A 19088-nucleotide genomic window follows, 5' to 3' on the forward strand; every position below is an offset into this window, starting at 1 on the left:
TTCAGGGACAAGGAAGCCCATCAGGTCTGGCTGTTAGCCAGGCAGCCATCAGCAGCTGATGGAGCCTGCCCGGAAGCGCTGCTAATCCCCAGCAGGACTCTGCCAGCGCTCAGACACAAAGCACAGCCTGGACAAAGTCAGCAAGCCAAGATTTTGATTATGCAATTACTTGTTCAGCTACAACTGCAGGTTTTCCTGCATAATCAGGCCGATAAATATCAAATTTTTTCTGCTGTTGCCTCGCATCCTAAATGATGCAGTCAGAAGGCAAATGATATCCACAGTGGGGAGAGGGACGTTGTGTTGTTGGGTTAGGGGCAAGCCATGCAGAGACTTTGGGCTTGGTGTACTCTGCAAACCCAGAACACCTCTGATGACTGTCACAGTCTGGCACGATATACTGAGATGGCACCAAGGCAATTGCAAACTCAAACTTCTCCTGGAAAATCATCTATGCATGGACAGTTCTACAGACATGGCATGAGGGCACTTACAAACCTTGTGTTCAAATGAAAGGGGTCAAATCTCTGCTGGGTGCAGCTTTTTAGAAAAAAACAAAAACACAAAAAACTTAATAAACCAGCCTCCACCAGTTTTGTTGTCTCCACAAACAGTGACTGCTTTCTGCTCCAGTGAAACATTATTTTTAGTGCATTTCTGCTCTTGAAGAGGTCAGGGCTTAGCTCTGAATGAGAAAGAAGACCTGAAACATCCTTTGAAAAGCTGTTGATCTGTCACCCTGGAATTTAAGGGAAAGCAAGGAGGTTTGTAGAAGAAAAATTTTGATACTTTCTAATTTGATATAAGTACTCACAACTTAAAGCACGTATGCAACTGCAGAGCTATTCAACCTCTGTGATTAGCACAGAACTGTAAATAAAGAAACAACAATTGTTTAATCAATTACTATTGCACGAAATGGCTGAACTTGGAGACTGAACTGCTGCCACATGTATTTTACAAAGCTTTTGCTCATCAGTGTTTGAAGGAGCAGGAAGGGAGAAGGGAGAGCCTGATGAGTTGGGGAGGCAGAGTATGGAGCCAGGTTTGCTGGGCACAGTAAAGCACCAGGGTAACAGAGACTCCATGGACAGCTCAGAGCAGAAAGCCAGCCAGGTGAGCCACCCAGCCAGGACCAAAAAGCTGGCCATACTGTTTTAAAGGGAACTAATACAGTAGGTACTGGGGAAAAGATATAGCTGTATCAGCATCTTTCTTCCCCCATCACTGATTTATGTCATTATTGCTTGCTAAAAAATATCCCAATTCCATGGAAATTAATGGGAAAGTTCATGCCAGCTTGAAGACAAGGTGGCTTTCATTCTCCCACCTCCTGCTCCACGCTGATTCCCCTTCCTGGCACTCTTTAGCAGAGGGCAGGTTGTCCCCACCAGGCTGGCCATCACTGTCTCACCACCAGAGGCTCGCCACAAACAACTGGACAGGGACAGCAGGGTCTGGGTGGGGAACACAGACCCTGAGAAAAACCACAATTGCAGGTGCATTTCAGCAATGAATCAGCCCCGAGACTCCTCCAGTGCAGGTATAATCAAGGCTCTATTTCTGTTTCCAAAGAACAATTAACTTAATCTACATTGCCTTGAGAACAAACAAATTCTGTCTTGGATATGAGCAAATGCATGTACAACATGCATGCAAGCTGTGTGTGCCCACCTGCACCTTGTGCCTATGACATTTGCTGACAGACATTTACAGCTGTGCCCACACCAGGGCTAGGTCAGCTCTGGAATTTAACAGCTACACTTTAAGGCATTCCTAAACCAACATCAGCCAATGCAATAGTGAACAGAAAGAAAGCAAAAAGAAACAAAATAATATACGGCATATTCCCCCATAGAAAAAATTTCCCAGCCTTTATGGCTTCATTAACTTGATTCCTTCACATACAGAGTTCTACATGAAGTCTTTAATACAGAAAAAGGTAAAAAGGTAGTGAGACCAACTTAATTTACAGCTGCATTGAGAAGATATTAAAATCACACCTAAAAGAGCTATTTTATGCAAGTTTTAGAGACCTCAGAAGTCTCTTCCTCATTTCCTCCTGTATTCAAGGTTTCCACTGTGAGTTTTAGACAAACAAGGAAGCATTCCCCCAAAAGTATGACTAACTGAAAAGATCAAATGTAAATGTCTTATGGGAATTCATATAATGTATCACTTGTGACTTCTCTACTGGAAGCATATTTGTCTTGGCTCATACCAAATATACATCCTTATCCACTTCATACAGTGTGCATATTGATAGAAAAGTAACAAAACAAAGTGATTAAGGAGAACAGCATATCTAAATTTTCCAAGAACTGAATAAATACCTGCACTTATTGAAACTACCTGTATTTTAACAAAATGGGAACAAATTACTACATTGAGTTGGTCAAAACTTTTTGGCTATGAGAATTTCCTGTGATAAACATGACGTGACTGCAAAAATTTTCTGTGAGGAGATGGAACATTGGGTAATTCTCTGCTCTTCTACACAGAAAATTCTATTTATAAAAGGTTTTAAATGCAAGTTCAAATCAGCATTTTCAAAGAAAATTGATTAACTTTTAGATATAAAATGCTATCTCAAATTGAAACATCATAAAAATTCCCACAGAAACCTGTGTGTTTTCAAGTTAGCCCTTCCTTTCCTCCCTCAAAAACCAAAAGGTATTTGTTCCCCAGTCTTTTGTAAAGAGAGTGAACTCTGAAACTTCTCTAAGGTCTCAATACTATTTATGCACATAGACAAAAAGCTCTGGCAGTACTTGAACGAAAACTCAAGCATTAAATACTAACATTTCATGGTATGCCTAGCAGAAAAGTTCAATACATATATAAAACAAGATCAACAGAATGATTCTAGCAATGCAGTCTGAACACAGGCAAAGCCCAGAATCAATTTCAGTTTATTTTTATTTGGTGTAATTTATAAAATGCCCACACTCACTATTTATTTCCTCAAGACTTCAAAAAAAAGTGCTGCTCTTTTGATAATCTATCCCACATGCTTATTAAAATAGATATAACAGAGTGAAAGGGAAACATAAAACTGTCAGACGATCATTTTTAGTTTCAGGGATATTTTATATTCCATCTCTTAGAACTTCAATTTATGACTCTTCTTAATGGAAACTTTCAGGGTTGATTTTAACATGCTAAGTGGAAATTCCTCTGGTTTGTTACTTCAATGCTTTCTTTATGACCTGTTCCCACACATCACCTAGGTCTGGCTTATTTACACAGACAGCCGTTCACTGAACAACAGGGAGCTTCTTAAAACGAGTTGCTTTCATTTGCATTCTTCCCATATTGAAATGTTATTTGCTTTTACGGCTGCTTTTGGCCTGACACTTCTCCAGCATTTCACAAACATGAAGAGTGAAGTTACCATGAAGTTACCATGAGGTTTTTTACCTCTTTCAAGACAGGAATAGAGATTTTGTCCCCAGAGCTAGATGAGAGCTCTGTCTTACAAACATCCCAAGAGCATCAGCCTGTAACCCAACCACTATTCCTGCAAAGTAAAGGTAACAAAAGCCATGAGAGCAACAGTGGTTTCAAGCTTATTATCTGAGACATCTGCAGCACCTTTAGCTCTTTCATCTGGTTTAAGCATGGCTTGCGTCAGTCCTCACCATTGTGCTCAGGACTTCAAAAATTTGGGGTATGTTAACTGTTTGGCCATTTACCTAAACTTCTAAATCTAGAAGAGTTTAATTTGGGCAAAACACAGTAATAACACCTGGAGCTCTTAATGAAGAGCCTGTTGTCAACATCTAAGTCATTCCAGCTTGAAGCTTGCTTCTCTTCTCTTGCATAAGCACATCTTTCTGACTCTAATATGACAGAGATCACAAACAGCCACATCCCCAGCTCTGGAAAAGTCTTTCCAGAGTTGAGATACAGAGTAAGAATCACAGAATCACAAAACAGTTAAGGTTGGTAGGGACCATGGGTGGGGTATGTGGTCCAACCTTCCTCCTTAAGCAGGACCTCCCTAGAGCACATTGCACAGGGTTACATCCAGACTGCTCCTGAATATCTCCAGTGAGGGAGACTCCACAACCTCTGCAGTGTTGAGCTAGAACAGCCCACAACAGCCTAAAAGCAGAGAGACCCAATGGGTAACAGGCATCAGCTCAGCCTCTCCAGACCTGGCAAAGCCCCAGCAGCCTAAAGCTGCCACGCTGGCCCTGAGCACGTATGAAGGTCAAGCACCAAACAAGGAATACCTGTCGATGGGACTGTTCATTACAGAAGTATGTGTGATGTAAACACATCTGTGTCTCTCTGCTCAAGTATATATTTATGTGGTAGGAATCCTGCTGGGTCTCTGCAGGCACTTCTTCATCCCAGCCACCTATCACAGATGGAGGAGGAGACCGGGCACCAGGAAAATCTATCACTGAATGAGACAGGACAAGTAGGTTAAAAGGGACAGGTAGTTACCAAGAATAATGTATTCTTTGGAAAACAATTGTAATTTGGAGACTTTTTTTCTGTTCACAGCATCCTCCACAAAAAAGCCCCAACCAAATAAAACAAAAACCCCACACAAACAAACAAAAAACCCAAATAAGTATCCCCCAAAACAGAAAAATCAATCAAACAAAAAACCTCACAAAGCAATCAAGCCACAAGTACTGAAGACAAATCCTGCTCACCTAATTCCTGGAAAATACTTCTGAACATCCACTACTTAAATACCTCCTTTGGCTTCACATCAGCAAGAGAAGGATCCTTCTGGCTTCTACCTGGGAAGAGTAAGACCAAAGGGAAGCTGCCTGCTAAAAGGGAAATCACATCTGCCACAACAATCCTGCTAGTCCCTCTGCTAGCTTTGTCTCTCCAGGCTGTTTAATGGGGACTAAAGCCCAAAACCCAGGATAAACAGATTAAACTTTCACTGTCTGAGTTAAAACTATTAGCTCAAAGCAGCCTCATAAGACACATGCAGGATAACTCTAAACCTCTCCAGCACCTTCACACAGTTGTCTCTTGCTCCTCTTGCAGAATCAGAGCCAATGGCAGTTTAAATACATGTCAGTATAGCAAATCATCCTGGAAATTGCTATTCTTGAAATAATTCTGACTAAAGTATCTACGTTATTTCCACGGTGCAGCTTTTCCATGCGCTCTCATAACTTCTTGATTATGTTAAAAGCCAAAATAGGTACTGCACCAGCTGTATGTGCCTATGGCAAATGGAAGAAAGTTTAACTAATGGTCCCATTTCCCTGAAAGGGCACGTGAGGCTGACAAGTATTTCCAACAGATCATGTTACCTGTTGAAACAAATCAGGTAAGTTGTGTCTCCTTTGCCAGAAAATAATTTATCTTCTGATACTGACTTTTTACATTTTATTTTTTATGTCATTATCTATTTCTAGGTTTCTAATACTTGGAAAAAAAATTCTGTTTTTCAGGTGTTTACACCATATCAGGAATTTACCAATTTCCGGTCTGCCTTTAAAGTGAACAGAAGCTGTTCACATAGATGCACACACACACGTTACTCACCTGTGTGCTGCCTTGAAGCTGCCTCACTGCTCAAATATTTGTCATCTTCAGAAGGAAATATCCCAAAGCAGAGAGGAATAAACAGCCACAGCTTTAGTTCTGCTGACTTTTAGAGCTGTGCCAACAAGCACAACTTCCAACAGTTCAGCAAAAACCTGTGTATCATTTTTAAAAGGAATGTGCTGTATGTTAATCATTTCTAATCAGAGACAGTTTTTCCACATCTACTTTTCTGGCTCATTTCCTTACAATTAAAAACTCCATTTTACCCAACAGCACAGTACAGATGTGCCTCTTTGGCAGTGACCTACTTTGTTGTGCGCTTAGCATATGTGCAACAGAGCTGTAACCAGTTCAGTAGTTCAAGTTCTAGACAGACAAAATTAAAGCCAGACTGTTACAGAAGTGCACAGAAGCAGCAGTCAGAAATCCGTATCTGGCAAAGAGTTATGTGGAAATTCTGTCCCTTAATTGAATTTATGTTAAGGAACAAACTTAACCTAACTGCGAGGCAGTATCTAGTGTTGAAGCAATCTGATTCACTAGTCACAGCTGATTAAACCTTTTTTAAACAAGTTTATTAACTTATGTTCTGGAAAAAATTATGTTTTGATTGCTAATGAGATGATGAACAAACCAATTCTGTCTTTTCCCAACTTCCCCCACATGCAAACTTTTGTGTTCCTGTTCATTATACAGTGTTGCTGGACTCTGAGATGTTGCAAGATGCTGGATGCCATAATTTCAATTAATCCTCTCTCCCAGAAGTGCAAGGTAAAGAAGGCTGAGCTATTAACCATCTTTTAAAGCACAGAGATATGGTCTCATAGAGCAGCCTTCCCAGTCCTGCAGAACAGCAGCTGACACACTTATGAAGGAGGCTCACAACACACCTTCCAACAGGCAGCATCAATGACAAGTAGCACTCCATGCTTTCTACATCCTTTGTAGTTTCTCACAGACTTCTCTAGCCCAAATCAGCCTCATCTTGAACATCTTCAAACTGCCTTGCTTGCATTGACATTCCTCAAGGCATGTACCAAATGCTGCCACTCCCCTATGTTCCTTCTCATCTTTACAACAATGTGCCTCTGCCAAAACAAGTCAATTTATTCCTACTGTTCCAAGTCTTAACTCTTTCCCAATCTGCCGTAACAGTACAGTGCTGTCCCTGATTGCTCTATGAGCAGATGTCCTGCTAAAGAGCACAGGCACACCTGATGCTGGCAGAAGTATTTTTCTCTGCTCGACAGTTCAAGGTTTGGAGAGAGGATATAGCTGAGCCAAGTGAAGCCCACTTCCCACCAGCTACAGCTGCTGTGACACCAATGTGGGGCTGGGAGGGGCGAAAAGAAGAACCTGGCTCATCTCCATGTCAAGGCCAGCAGAGCTATGTTCCATGGGCTACTCAAAACTCTGTATGATAAGTAGCTAAAGGATTTTCTGCGCATTCTAGAAATACTGCTACCATCCCTTCTTCACCAATTATTTTTCTGAGAGGCTTCAGGAATTGTTTCAGGCTTGGAAAGCTAGAGTCTTCCACGCTGTATTGGGACAGCTTTGTTCTCATCACATTTTGTTCACTTATGCTATTGCTCTCTTGAACTACTGTTTCCTCCAATTTCCCTTCTACTGAAGTAGCTGTACCAATTCTAACAAGTAGCCATGGCAACATAATCTTGCAGAATAAAGAACAAAATAATCCTATGATCAGAAATCTAAATTAGAAAAATGGAATGGAAATAATGTGTTTTTAAAGCCTGGAAGCAGACTGACTACTGGTACAGGTTACAAATAGAGCAAACTCTCCAATACCTATGAGCTCTGAATGAACACAAACAGATGCTATACTACAGCCAAATTTACAGATACATTACTAGGAGGGCAAGTTCCACACCATGTATTATAGACACAGTGAGATTAAGAGAATAAAAGAAAGTTAAAACTCATTCCCAGTTTACACCTGAAACCATCAATCTATTGGTATCAGCACCTAAGCTGGGCGGTCCCAAATCCAAACTGGTTTGAATTCTGGACACTCCACATCAGCTCCCTGATGACAGACATGCAGTGAGCATCTCTGACCCAAACCCAGTGGGCAGCAGGGCTGGGAAGAGGCCAGTGCCCCTGGCATCACCTGTGTAAAAATGCTGTCCTGAGAGGGTGGAAATGGCCTTCAGAGAAAAGGCACCTGCCCTAGCAAAATTAAGATACAAACATTGTTTTATTAACCATAGCAGAAGCCTTCACCTTTCAGTTTTACTCTCATGGTTTAAAGATTCTTTAAAGAGTTATACCAGGATTTAAATTTCATTTTCCCAAAGAAATTACGACTGGGATTTTAAAACATGTTTTTTTCTTTTCTAATGATACTTAATATGTTTAATCTGTATGTACAACTGAATCCCAGGTCTCTAGACATATTTAATCTTCTAAGCACCCTCAAGGAGGTGGTAGTAAGTTGCTTCTATAGGGCTTAGTATGTGATTCTCAGGGTGGGTTGACAGGACACCCTGCACTTGGTCCAAATAAATCCAGGAACGTGTTGCCCACAAGTGCCTTATTTTCTTCAGAGTAACTGAGACAGAGGACTCATACAAGAATTACTGCAAAGAGGATGTACTGATTTTTATCTGTGAAAGGTGATACAGGCTGTCGGGACTGCTAAATTAGCCTGTAATCTAATCTAATCAATGAAAAACACATCAAGTGTTGTCACTCAACCTTCCCCATCAGCTGCAGGCAGCTGAAACAATCAAAACTGAGATTCTAAGGAACTGTGTAGACCTGGGACTCTTAGAATAAGATTACCTGCTCCTTCCCCTTTCAATTTCACTTTCAAAGTGATATGTGCCAAGGACAGCTACCTGAGTAATGAAATATACAGCTTCTAAATATACAGCATTTCCCTAACTGCGTATTTGCTGGTACAAACAACCCCCCCCCCAAAAAAAAAAAAAAAAAAGTGTTTTGTCCATACTTATACTAGAAGTATAAAAAATAACTATTCATACAATTTGCAATCACTGATACTTACAGCCCCGACTGTAGCAACTAGTTATGTCACTTATGCATTTATTAAGTGCCCTCTGCCTCATTTTTCCTCTGTACTTGCAGGAGACTCACGTTCTGGATAAATAATAAATACTGCATTTTGTTATCCCTCAGAAATCTCCTGTTCTCACTACTTTACTGAGAGAAACACAAAATCAGATAAGACTGAAAACTAGAGCAAACAAGAAGCCCATACCTATTTTACACTATTTCAACATGTAATTCACACAGATACAATTGCTTTGCTTCACCCAGAGAAAATTAAAAACAGCTAGGAAGAGAAGAATCCTTACAATTCTTACAGAAATATTGTTTGGAAAATAATACATGTTACTACAGTACAAACTGCACCATGCTTATTCTTACTTTGTTTCAAAGCTGTGCCTTAGTCCCAAGAATGCCACAGGAGATGACTACAGGCTACTATCCATATGCTAAAATTCACTGTGCAGGGGTATGCCTCTCTGTGGGAAATTGATGCAAACCCAGGGAGGCTGCCAAAAACCACTTCTCCACCAACCTTGCAATTGAGTTAACTGGGAATCATTCAGAACCACTAAAATTCTAACAACACTAAGAAGATGCTCCTTTTCCCAGTACGTACCTTCCACCACCATCACTACTAGCTCACCCACACACATCAAACAAGTCAGGGAAAAATACCCTGCAGAAAGATAGCAAAATTCACTAATGCAGGTTTTCTTCTTCTTTCTTTTTCTTTCTGCAGCATCATGCAGAGGGGTCCTGTTTGACATTAGCATAGGCTACTTCAAGTTTTCATTTTTTTCACTGAACACATAGACAATACAAGTAAAGCACAACCAGCTTGGTTACAGAGCACCAAGGGTCTGTTCTTACCCAGGATGCTTTGATAAAAACAAACACCTTTGGTGTCTTGAGACTCACTTGAATGCAATGTGCTTCACACAGCATGAGAGGGGCTGCTTGATTTTCCAAAGTGCTTATTTAAGAAGCCCAAATTTAACAGAACCACAAGGAAATTATATGTACAAACAATAGCTGTCAGGATAATTTTAACTTCCTTCCACACCTGTAAATATGTATTGTACAAGGAGGGTGTGCCTTGTCTCTCACATCGGGAAATTCCCTCTGCCCCTGAATGCTGGTGAGAAGCTCCATCCTGCTGATCTGAATACCTGGGAAGCCACCCAGGGCTGACAAGCCCAACATCAGGGCTACCCCCACCCCTGCTCCCTCTGCCTGCTCTGCTCCCCACACCCAGGCTGTGATGAAAAACTCACAGGAAATTAAATCCTGCAGGCAGAAGCGGTCTATCCCTGCAGATGAGGAGACAGAATGATTTCTAAGGGCTCAAGTCCTTCCTCCTCATCACCCCCCTCTCCTCTTCAACCTTCTGCCTTACAGCTCCTCTTAAGGCAGTATCACCTGTTGCCTTATTTTCCATCCATTTACCAAATTCTACTGGATTTAAGGCACCCTAGCCAACTACACAGACCACACCTGTACGAAGGAACTCAGCTTAGTAGGTGAATTACACAAGGGATGGAAAATGAGAAGACAGAACAACCCAGCATGGATATTAATTTGTTGGAGTAGGGTCTCTCCTACAGCTGTGGCCCCCCCATCAGCACAGCTGCTGCAGCTACACCACCCCTGACCCTGCAGCAAATCTCTCTTTCCACCAGCTCAGAGACAGTGATCAGTGCAGGAAAAGGGGCAAGTGTTAAAATTAGGCACTGCCTGATTCCTTCTCTTCACAGACCTTCCTCCTCCTGCCACCCACCCGGGTGCCAGCCCTGCCTCCCACACAGGGTGCAGAGGCCTGGGGAGGGATTTTCCACTCCCTTCCTCCCTGCACAGGAATGCAGGAGAGACTACAGTTTAGTGCTGAGCTGGTAAATGCCTCATTCCACTGAGCAAGCAGTTTTAGGCAGGACACTATATAACAGGCAGGCTCCAGCACTCTGATATTGGGTGCACTGAGACACATCCTCCCTGCCATAACCTCTAGGAAACACACAACAGTAAGACCCTTTCCAGGAATGCACAATGCAGAGTCCTGCTGCACCATGAAATGTGTTTCTTGTGCTTTACACCTTGCCATGCCTTTGCAAATTTGGCTTTCCTGGGCTGGAAGTCACAAACAAATCTCAGAATCTCCCTAAAATGTGAATCTTGCATTTTGACCCTGGAAACACATGCTGGCTTTGCTCTGTGAATTGGAGAAAGAGTCTAGAGAGGAGCTGCAAAAGGGTCTTGCCCTGCCCCATCACTTTTTGCCATATATAACTCTCTAACAAGTCAGGAAATGGAAAAATCCTATTGTCTGTAAGGAAAGGAAAATCAAGTGTTGCCCTTGTATACTTTAAAGAGTAAAAAGAACTTTAGCATTTTCCTTCCTTTAGTAATAAAAATACCATTTTAGATACTGCTGCTGAAGAATGAGCTTCGAAGTGGGCAATAGAATCGCAGAGAATTGTTCTAAGCTGCCTGTTTTCATAAGCCATTCATGTGGAGTGGTCCCTAATGAAGGGAGAAGCCCTCCCAGGCCATGCTGGGGCCAGCCTTTGGTTTGGTTCCTCTGCTGAAATAGCAAGAGAAAGGCAGGACAAAATACCAGTACAGTGTCAGAATATTTTCACTCTACATAGAGATCACTACTGAAATACACTCTCATTTCGCAAATTACAAATTCAACTGCAGAAACAACTACTGAGGCACCTCAGCATGGAGCAAAGAAATGCAAGATAGCTGTGGTGTCAAAAGGAGTGAAGAAGGCTGCTTAGAGTCCCCACTGAAACACCTCCATCTCCACTCCTAGCCCAGAAGAAAACGGAGGGGATTTTAAGGCTCGCCCAGCAGCACAGTGCTCAGGTGCTGCTGCTGCAGGCACCACACAGAGGGAGCGAGACTTGCAAGCACTATATACATTATATAGACTATATACATTACTCATTAGGCCACAGCAAAGCTCATCCACTACCTGGCTGCACCCCAGAAAGCCCTTACACTGCATAAACAAGTCAGTGATAAAATATAGATGCAACAGCCCCACTTCAGAGCGCCCGGTGAAGTTGATATGAATACTTCAGAGGTAAATCTGTAATCAATTCAGCTGCAGCGAGGCAAGACAAGATGCACTTTGGTCCTGCAGGTATTGCAGGGCTCAGAGGGAAAGGAGACACAATTGTCCTCAGCTTTTTTAATCCTCATGGAGCACTAACTCCTCCAGTTTTCACTGTCACAGGACAACAAGAGTTTCTCAGCACACACTACTATGGAATACACTTCTCACCTTCTCTCCCTTTCAAACTTTTCCTGTAACTTTATGCCACAGTTGGCTGCTCATGGCTGATCCTCAGCTGTACCTCCCAGCCAGCAGCAGCTCCTTTGCTCCTCAAAATAACCACCAAAAAAAACCACACGTGAAGAAATATGCGGTACCGAAAGGGCTACAGGTACAGCGAGGCGGGAGAGCCCGCAGGAAAGCGATGGCACAGGGAAGGCAGCGCTGCAGCATGCCTCACATGCCATTGACCTCCGGGTAAATGAACTTGTGGGCAAATATGTAATCACTTTATCACACACACGCCAAGGGCAGTTCTGAAGCTGATCATTCTCGCAGGTGGAGCAAATGAATTAGTCCTTGTGAAAAGACAGGGATTAGACGTTTGTGCACGCCTCTCTCCTCAGGAACTCGTGCTCTGAGGGAACCTGGCTCTGCTTTTGTACTTGCTCCCCGCCAACATCCGTCCCGTTCTGGGGGACACCTCCCTCCACGTGTCCTCCTCGCACACCAGCGTCTGCTCCCTCCTCCGAGGTTCATTTCTAAGGCTACTTTTACAAAACTGTTTCTGTCACCCTTGAGAAAGGAAAAGGCGCCGCTTTGCAGGGATGGCTGGTGAGTCCGTGAGGCACGGCCAGCTCCATTTCAGCCGCTTTGCCCCCACCCCCCATCCCTGATCGGGAATAGGGTGGTGGAAGGAGGAACTGGAGACGGGGTGGTGTCGGGCGTTTCGAGATGACTAGGGCAAAGTCACCCAAGCCATTCCCTTAAGGGCAAGGGAGGAGGGGGGTTCCTTCACTTCTTTAAGCTCTCCCCTCACAGTACCCAACTCTCCCCATCTTTCTTGGGCTGAAAATATGTGAAAACGTCCCGACGGCAGATCCAGAAGATCCCTCACCCTGCAGGAGGCTCGGTCAGGCTCCCACCGGGAGCTTCAGACCCGTCGCCGCGACCGCACGGGGCTGCGGAGCCTGCACCGGCCGCGCACGGACGGGGCTGCGGGGCTGCGCCGGCGGACAGGAGCGCGGAAAGTTGAAGCCCGGCGCCCCGGCATCCCGCTCGTCCCTGTGTCCATAACACACGCCGTCGAGGGTACAGGGTGCGAACTCTCCGCGCTGGAAAGGCGCCCGGAGGAGCAGCAGGAGATGCCAGCCCCTCGCCCCTCGGGCAGCCGAGCCGCCCCGCCCCGCCCCACAGCCCCGCTGCCGGCCCGCCCCGCTGCCTACCTTCCAGCAGCACCTCCTTGCCGGCCCGCTTGAGCGCCTGCACCGCCTCGTCGTGAGTGGCATCCCGCAGGTCGGTGCCGTTCACGGCCAGGATGGCATCGCCCACGTAGAGAGCCTGGGTCTGGTCGGCCGCCAGCCCCTTGAAGATCTTGCTGATGAGGATGGGCATCTTGTTCTCCTTACCCCCCTTGATGCTGATGCCCAGTCCGCCCATCTCCTGCTTCAGCACCTTCACGCACCGCTTCTTGTTGGAGATGGCCTCGGGCACCTGCTCGGGGGGGTCGGTGAAGGCGGTGCGCACCGCCGCCGGCCCCGCGCCGCCCTCGGCCCCACGGCACGCCGTCCCATCGCCGCCCAGCCCGTTGTGGGCCGCGCCGTCGGGGCGCTCCTCGCCGCTCAGCACCAGCGCCTCGCCGCCCAAGTTGGCCAGCACTTTGTGCCAGCGGTCCCGCACCAAAACTTCCAGCCAGCCGCTGCGCTGCGCCCGGCCGCCCCCGCCGCCGCCCGCCGCCGCTACCGCCATCTTAGGAGCATGCTGGAAGCGCCGAGTGACGGCACCCCCGGCACGGCGCGGCGCGGCTCAGCGCGGCGGCACCGGACTTCAGCCGGGGGGCGGCAGCTCCCGGCGCGGCGGGGTGGGGCGAGGAGCCGCGGCCGCCCCCCCGGGGCCGCGCCGGGGCGGGCGCACCTGGCGGCACCGCCCGCGGGCGGAGTGGGACGGGGACGGTCCGCCCCTCCCGCGGGACGCGGCGTGGGACAGGGACACCGCTGGCTGAGCCGCGGCTCCCTCCGAGCCCGGGCGGTGATGGCATCTGGCCGTGCCAGCCCCGGCAGCTGCCGTCTGCAGTGGGGTGTAGCGGGGAGCTGAAGGAAACCAACGGCAGGGAAGAGCTAAGGAAAACCCAACTCTGTTTTATTCCCGGGGATTTTTGTATAAAGTGAATTAAAGCTAACGGCTGGCCCCCAAGGTACTTAAATTTCAGCTCTATGGAAGCAGAATGCGAGTTATTTCACGGCTTTGTAGGATGGAGGTATTAAGTCCCTGTGACGGATACTTTTGCACATTTAGTTGTTGTTTATATGTCCTTTGATTACAAACGTTAAAAAACTCCTGGGGCTACGTGTCCCGTTTTGCAGGTTTTCCCATACTCCCTTCCCTCCTAGGAAACAATAGGCCCCCAACAAGGGGCTTGAAGCTCCGGCTCAGGCTTCAGAGAAAGCATCGCTTTCACGACGCCTTTCGGAAATGTCCCCCGCAGCCTGGAGGTGCTCCCCCACAGCAGCTGCAGACAGGATGCACCCCCAGGACTGCCTTTGTTTCTGCTCCTTGCAGAGCAGCTCTGCCTTCTTCCTAAGCTGGAATGAAAACTCCAGTGGTTCTGGACTGTTTGGTGTGTATGGACAATACTTTGTGCAGGTTAGGATAGCCAGAGAAGTTACCAGTCCCAATCATTTCAGCCATGTGAGTCATGTGGGTCCCTAAATGCTGCATCTTGCCCTTTTTTCAAGGGATGCCATTCATTTCTGACACTGGGGGTTTGCTTCCAGGTACACACACGTGCCCCAGGGTAATGTGGGCTGGGCAACTTGGGACTCACCTCCTCAGCGTGCGGTGGGACCTACACATGGGATCATCCTCAGACAAGCTTGTCTTGGTTTAGGGGGGGTCTCTCAAACCATGCTGCTTGCTCTAAGCTACACAAAACACTTTCCCTTCCCTCCAAAAGGAGACCTCTACCCTAGTTCATCTGCAGCCTCATCCGGGTTACGCTCGGGTCTCTCCTCCCCAGCAGGAATGCAACCCTGCACCTATGAAGAGTGAGAATCCACAGGCAATGTGTTATTCAAGGATAATGAGTGGGTGGAGAAAAAGCAGACTGAAGAGAGGTCTCTTCATTTCTCATGTTAATCAATGCAAGGTGAAAAGCTATAATTAAGTTTTCAGGGCTGTGAATCCAGAGTGAAAAGAAGCATGTCCCACTAAACCTGAACAAGGCACCTAATCCCTGTGCAGGAGGAGGCTGCAACACACCCTTTTCTCCAGCTGATTCCTCCCTTGCTCGTTTAGGTAGCTCACGTACAATACCCTGAATGTTTGGGTTGGTGGGTTTTTGTAGATCCCATTCCCAGGTGCAAAGCATAGTTAATGAATGTCCTCCTTTGGTTCCAGCAGCTTTAGGTAGGTAAAAGAGGGAGGGAAAGGACAGGCTTGCAAAAATCAGGTGTTCCAGTGCCAGTTGTCATAGCACTTATATTCCTGTGTAGGTTCAAGCCCAAGTGTCCAGGCCAAGTTATAAAATCAGACATCTGTTTCCAAGTGATCAGCTCTTACCAATTATTTTATGTTTCTTCATTAGTTAATAAATAATCAGTGCTGCTGCTAATGGAAAAGTATATTTTTAAGTAGTTTCAGAAAATTTACAATGAAGATATATTTAGATGGTTTCTGTCCTGTTGTGCAAAGGTAATAGAGAAAGTAAATGTTTAATGCCTCATGCACACTGTGTGTTTGGGCTCTGTCTGCTGAGTGTGCCTGGTGCTCCAGTGGGATTCCCATGGAACTCGCTCCTACAGAGAATTGCACTGCGTGTATCCGAGAGCTGTGCTTATTCCAGCTACTTCCCTTCCCCATTCCAACAGAGGTAAATAATAAAGTTTCCCAGGGCCATAATCTGAGATATGGATCCCCGGTACAAAAAAGACTTTATAGCAGCCTTCACTGCTTCCTCCTTCCCGTTTCTGCCCACCTTGGAGCTGTAAAGAAAACAGAGATAATGTTTTAGTCTTGAAAATAAAGATAGTGTAAGAGATGCTAAGGCACAGGCTTGAGGCAAACAGTGTCCCAGATCGTCTTTCCTCCTGGAGACACTGCAGTTGATGCCTGTGTGTGTTCCCTGCCCTGGGAGTGCAGGCTCGTAATTGTGTTTGTGTACCCTGAGTCTTTGTGTACCCCAAAGCAGCTTTGGGCTGCTGAACTGAGGGTGAGAAAGAAAAGGTGTCTTGAACGTCTCTGCTGGTACCCCTGCCAAGATTACTGACCTCAGTCCTGCCTCAGGTCTGCAAGTCACACCTGCATGGGATTTCTGGTTTATGCAGCAAGAGCAGAAACAGAAGATAAAACCAGGTGTTTAATTGGGTGTTCAGCTATTGGATGCCCAGGTTTGCCACACATAAAATTGTTATAAAATTCCAAAGTCAGCTCCTGGTCCCTAATGTTTTCCAGGGCATAGCAGAAAGCAAATTCCTAATTTCAATTACAAACTTTTCCTGACAGTGTTGTTTCTGGCAGCATCTGTAATTACTCACACTGCAATTGCAGTGTTCTGTGTGACTCTCTGCAAGGAAGCCAGGATGTGTGGTGGGATGGGCAAAGCACTCAATACTTCCAAATTTCCATCTCTAATCACTAGAAAGCTGTTCAGCACAGACAAGGCTTAGCAAAACTCTCCATCAGTTTTCCTTCTGAAAGGGCTTGCTGTGAAGAATGGAGTCTTTCAAACAAGCCAAATAATTTTTTATTTTTGTATTTTAGCAGTGCCTAAATGCTTGAACTAGATTAGTGTCCCTTTCACTCCTGCTGTATAAACAAATTGTTAGGCTAGATAATGCTAATGGCTGCTGTTGACCTGCAGGGGCCTGTGGGCTCAGCTAAAGTCAAGGGCCTAAATGGAAGAAGCAGTTCAGTGAACTGGAAGAAGTCAGGGCATTGAAAAACACAGAAGCTGCTTCCCAGGACAGGGAGCACCGGAGCATGTCCAGGTCATAAAGTGCAGCAGTGATGTCTGAGGAGCTGCCTGGGTGTCCAAGCAGGATCAAGGGATTTGGGGTCTGTGCGTGCGTGCAAGAACAACAACACAAGGAAAACTGTGCAGAAAGGGTTGTGGGTATGGCACTCAGCTTTACTATAGAGGCTACAGGAGACAGAATGAGGACACTGCCTGTTAATGGGGGCTTTTCCCTCTCTCTTTAGGCAGAGAGGTCAGTGTTTACGTCTTGTGTACATAAACTGTCTTCCTGATAGCAGAATCATTGCAAGGCCACAAATGCAAGCTCACCACTCAGTGGTGCAGGGAACAGCTCCCATTTCCCTCACACGCAGAGAGGGTAAAGACACAAGAGAGCCTTTCTATAGCTGTGGTTTCTTTATGACTATCTGTGCTGTTCTGTAGCAGAGGTGTAATTTTTGAAGGACTTCTGGGACATGCTCAAACCCTTCTTGTATCTTATTTTTCTTCCTTTCTGCATTATCAGTGTTACAACAGCCCAAAGATAGCTCAGCCAAAACTGCTTTAAACTGGAAAAAACAGGGTTGTGATCCCTGAACATGTTTCAGATGACGGAGGTTGGACAAAATCAGGTCTGGATAATGACGTTCCCATCTTGTTACCCTGACACCGACCAGCTCAGCAGATGGATCTGGATAGGAAGGAAGTCCGGTGTCGGAAGGCCAATGCTGGAAAAACGACAAGTAATGAGAAAGCTGGAAGGGAGTTCAGCTCCTTCAGTGATCCCAAACACTGCAGCAGCCAAGTTTGAGTTCCTTTCTGAGGAACATGCCTGAACTATTCGCTCCCCCATGGCAGCTCCTCCTGTGTCTATGCCTGATGGGATGCAGCAGGGCAAGCTCCAGTGCTGATGCAGATGTCCCTGTTGCACCATGGGGGGATGTCACACGTGTCCTGGTCATGCCTTCCAACAGGCATTGCTGGTGCAGGCAGGCAGCCCACTAATCCCCAGGAGTAATCCTCCCCTCCTCAGTGCTGAAGGAGCCTGTTGGCTTTAAAGTCAGCATTCAGTAATCATTGCTCATTGGTGCTCGTGGGGTTTATGAAGATGTCAAGAATGCCCGGAGGTCTTCATAACCTGAAGGTTGCATTATGGGTTGTTTTCCAAATTACAAAAGCATTTGTTTTTCTTTTCCTAATTTGAAGCCATCCAGGTTTTTCCACACATCATGGCATTTGAAAATAAAATGAATGCATAACTGCTTGCCAGCAGATGCTTTATGCATTCAGTTTTTCAAAGCAGGAACCTACTTGTGTGTACATGAAAGAAGTATGTGTGTGAAATCCACATGTGCACCTACCTGAGTCACATGTTAACTAGGCAAACTGAGCAAATATTCCCACAGCCATGGAGTTATGGGCCAGGATGCAAATGAACATCTCCCTGCTGCAAATACAACTCTGGCACAAGTTAATGCAAAAGCAGGTGCCAGAAGTGTTCAGGTTTCTTGTGCACACAGATCTGAGTCTAGTTCTTTCTACTATTAACATTACTTTAAAATAGACAGGATCAAGCTCAGGACTCTAGAAATTTTATGAAAGAACCAAATTCAAAAGACTCTGAAAATAAAGTTTCATAGCTACACTGTTTACACTATAGTAGAGTTTTCCTGGTTTTGTGTCCTTCACTTGCTTTGCAGGTCTCTCTCAGTGCATTAGCTTCTTAACTTTTTCATTCCAAGTTACTTTGATCCTGCAGTTTCTTGAATTAGTTTTTTATCTCTTGCATACCAATCTCCCTCCACTCTGTAAGCTAAGCCCAGCATGTTTTAAATGCCAAGATCAGAGGTTTGCATTGCAGTAATTCTTGAACATATAATAAATAATGAAAAAGGTAGTGAGACTCCAGATATCATCCAACATGTTTCAGCTCTCGTTTTAATTTTCATCAGAAACACGTTAATCTGGTTGGCTGTCAAAACAACAAAAACATGTTTTACCATCTTTTTCTCTCCTCTTGGTCTTAACCTTGGTCTAAGCCTTTTTTTTTTTAATGTTGTAGAGGTGAGATGTGTTGTGTGTTACAGCGCATTAACCATGTCATCTACCTGGCAATTCCTTTACATTCCAGTACATCTCACTTGGAGGTGTCCCACCTTCCACTTCTCTCCTGCCATGGCGTAAAACACACTGTGTCTGTAAAACACACAGTCCACAAGGTCTTTGGACTTTTCCTGCCCTGGAACCCCCTGTGGTGTTCACTTCTCCTGTGGTATTCACCAGACATCT

At 45.4% G+C, this 19088-nt stretch overlaps 1 protein-coding gene across 1 annotated transcript in view; it reads right to left on the bottom strand.

Annotated features, from left to right (window-relative positions):
- The window catches only part of SNTB1 (syntrophin beta 1), a 111906-nt gene extending 98196 nt beyond the window's left edge, over nucleotides 1-13710 (bottom strand). The window contains exon 1 of the mRNA XM_064395753.1: nucleotides 13075-13710. Within this exon, the coding sequence (XP_064251823.1) occupies nucleotides 13075-13597 (523 nt within the window). The 5' untranslated portion in view covers nucleotides 13598-13710. The remainder of the gene's footprint in view (nucleotides 1-13074) is intronic.
- Nucleotides 13711-19088: the final 5378 nt, after the last annotated feature.

The sequence above is a fragment of the Passer domesticus genome, chromosome 1, assembly GCF_036417665.1.
Source record: "Passer domesticus isolate bPasDom1 chromosome 1, bPasDom1.hap1, whole genome shotgun sequence".
Taxonomy (NCBI): Eukaryota; Metazoa; Chordata; class Aves; order Passeriformes; family Passeridae; genus Passer; species Passer domesticus.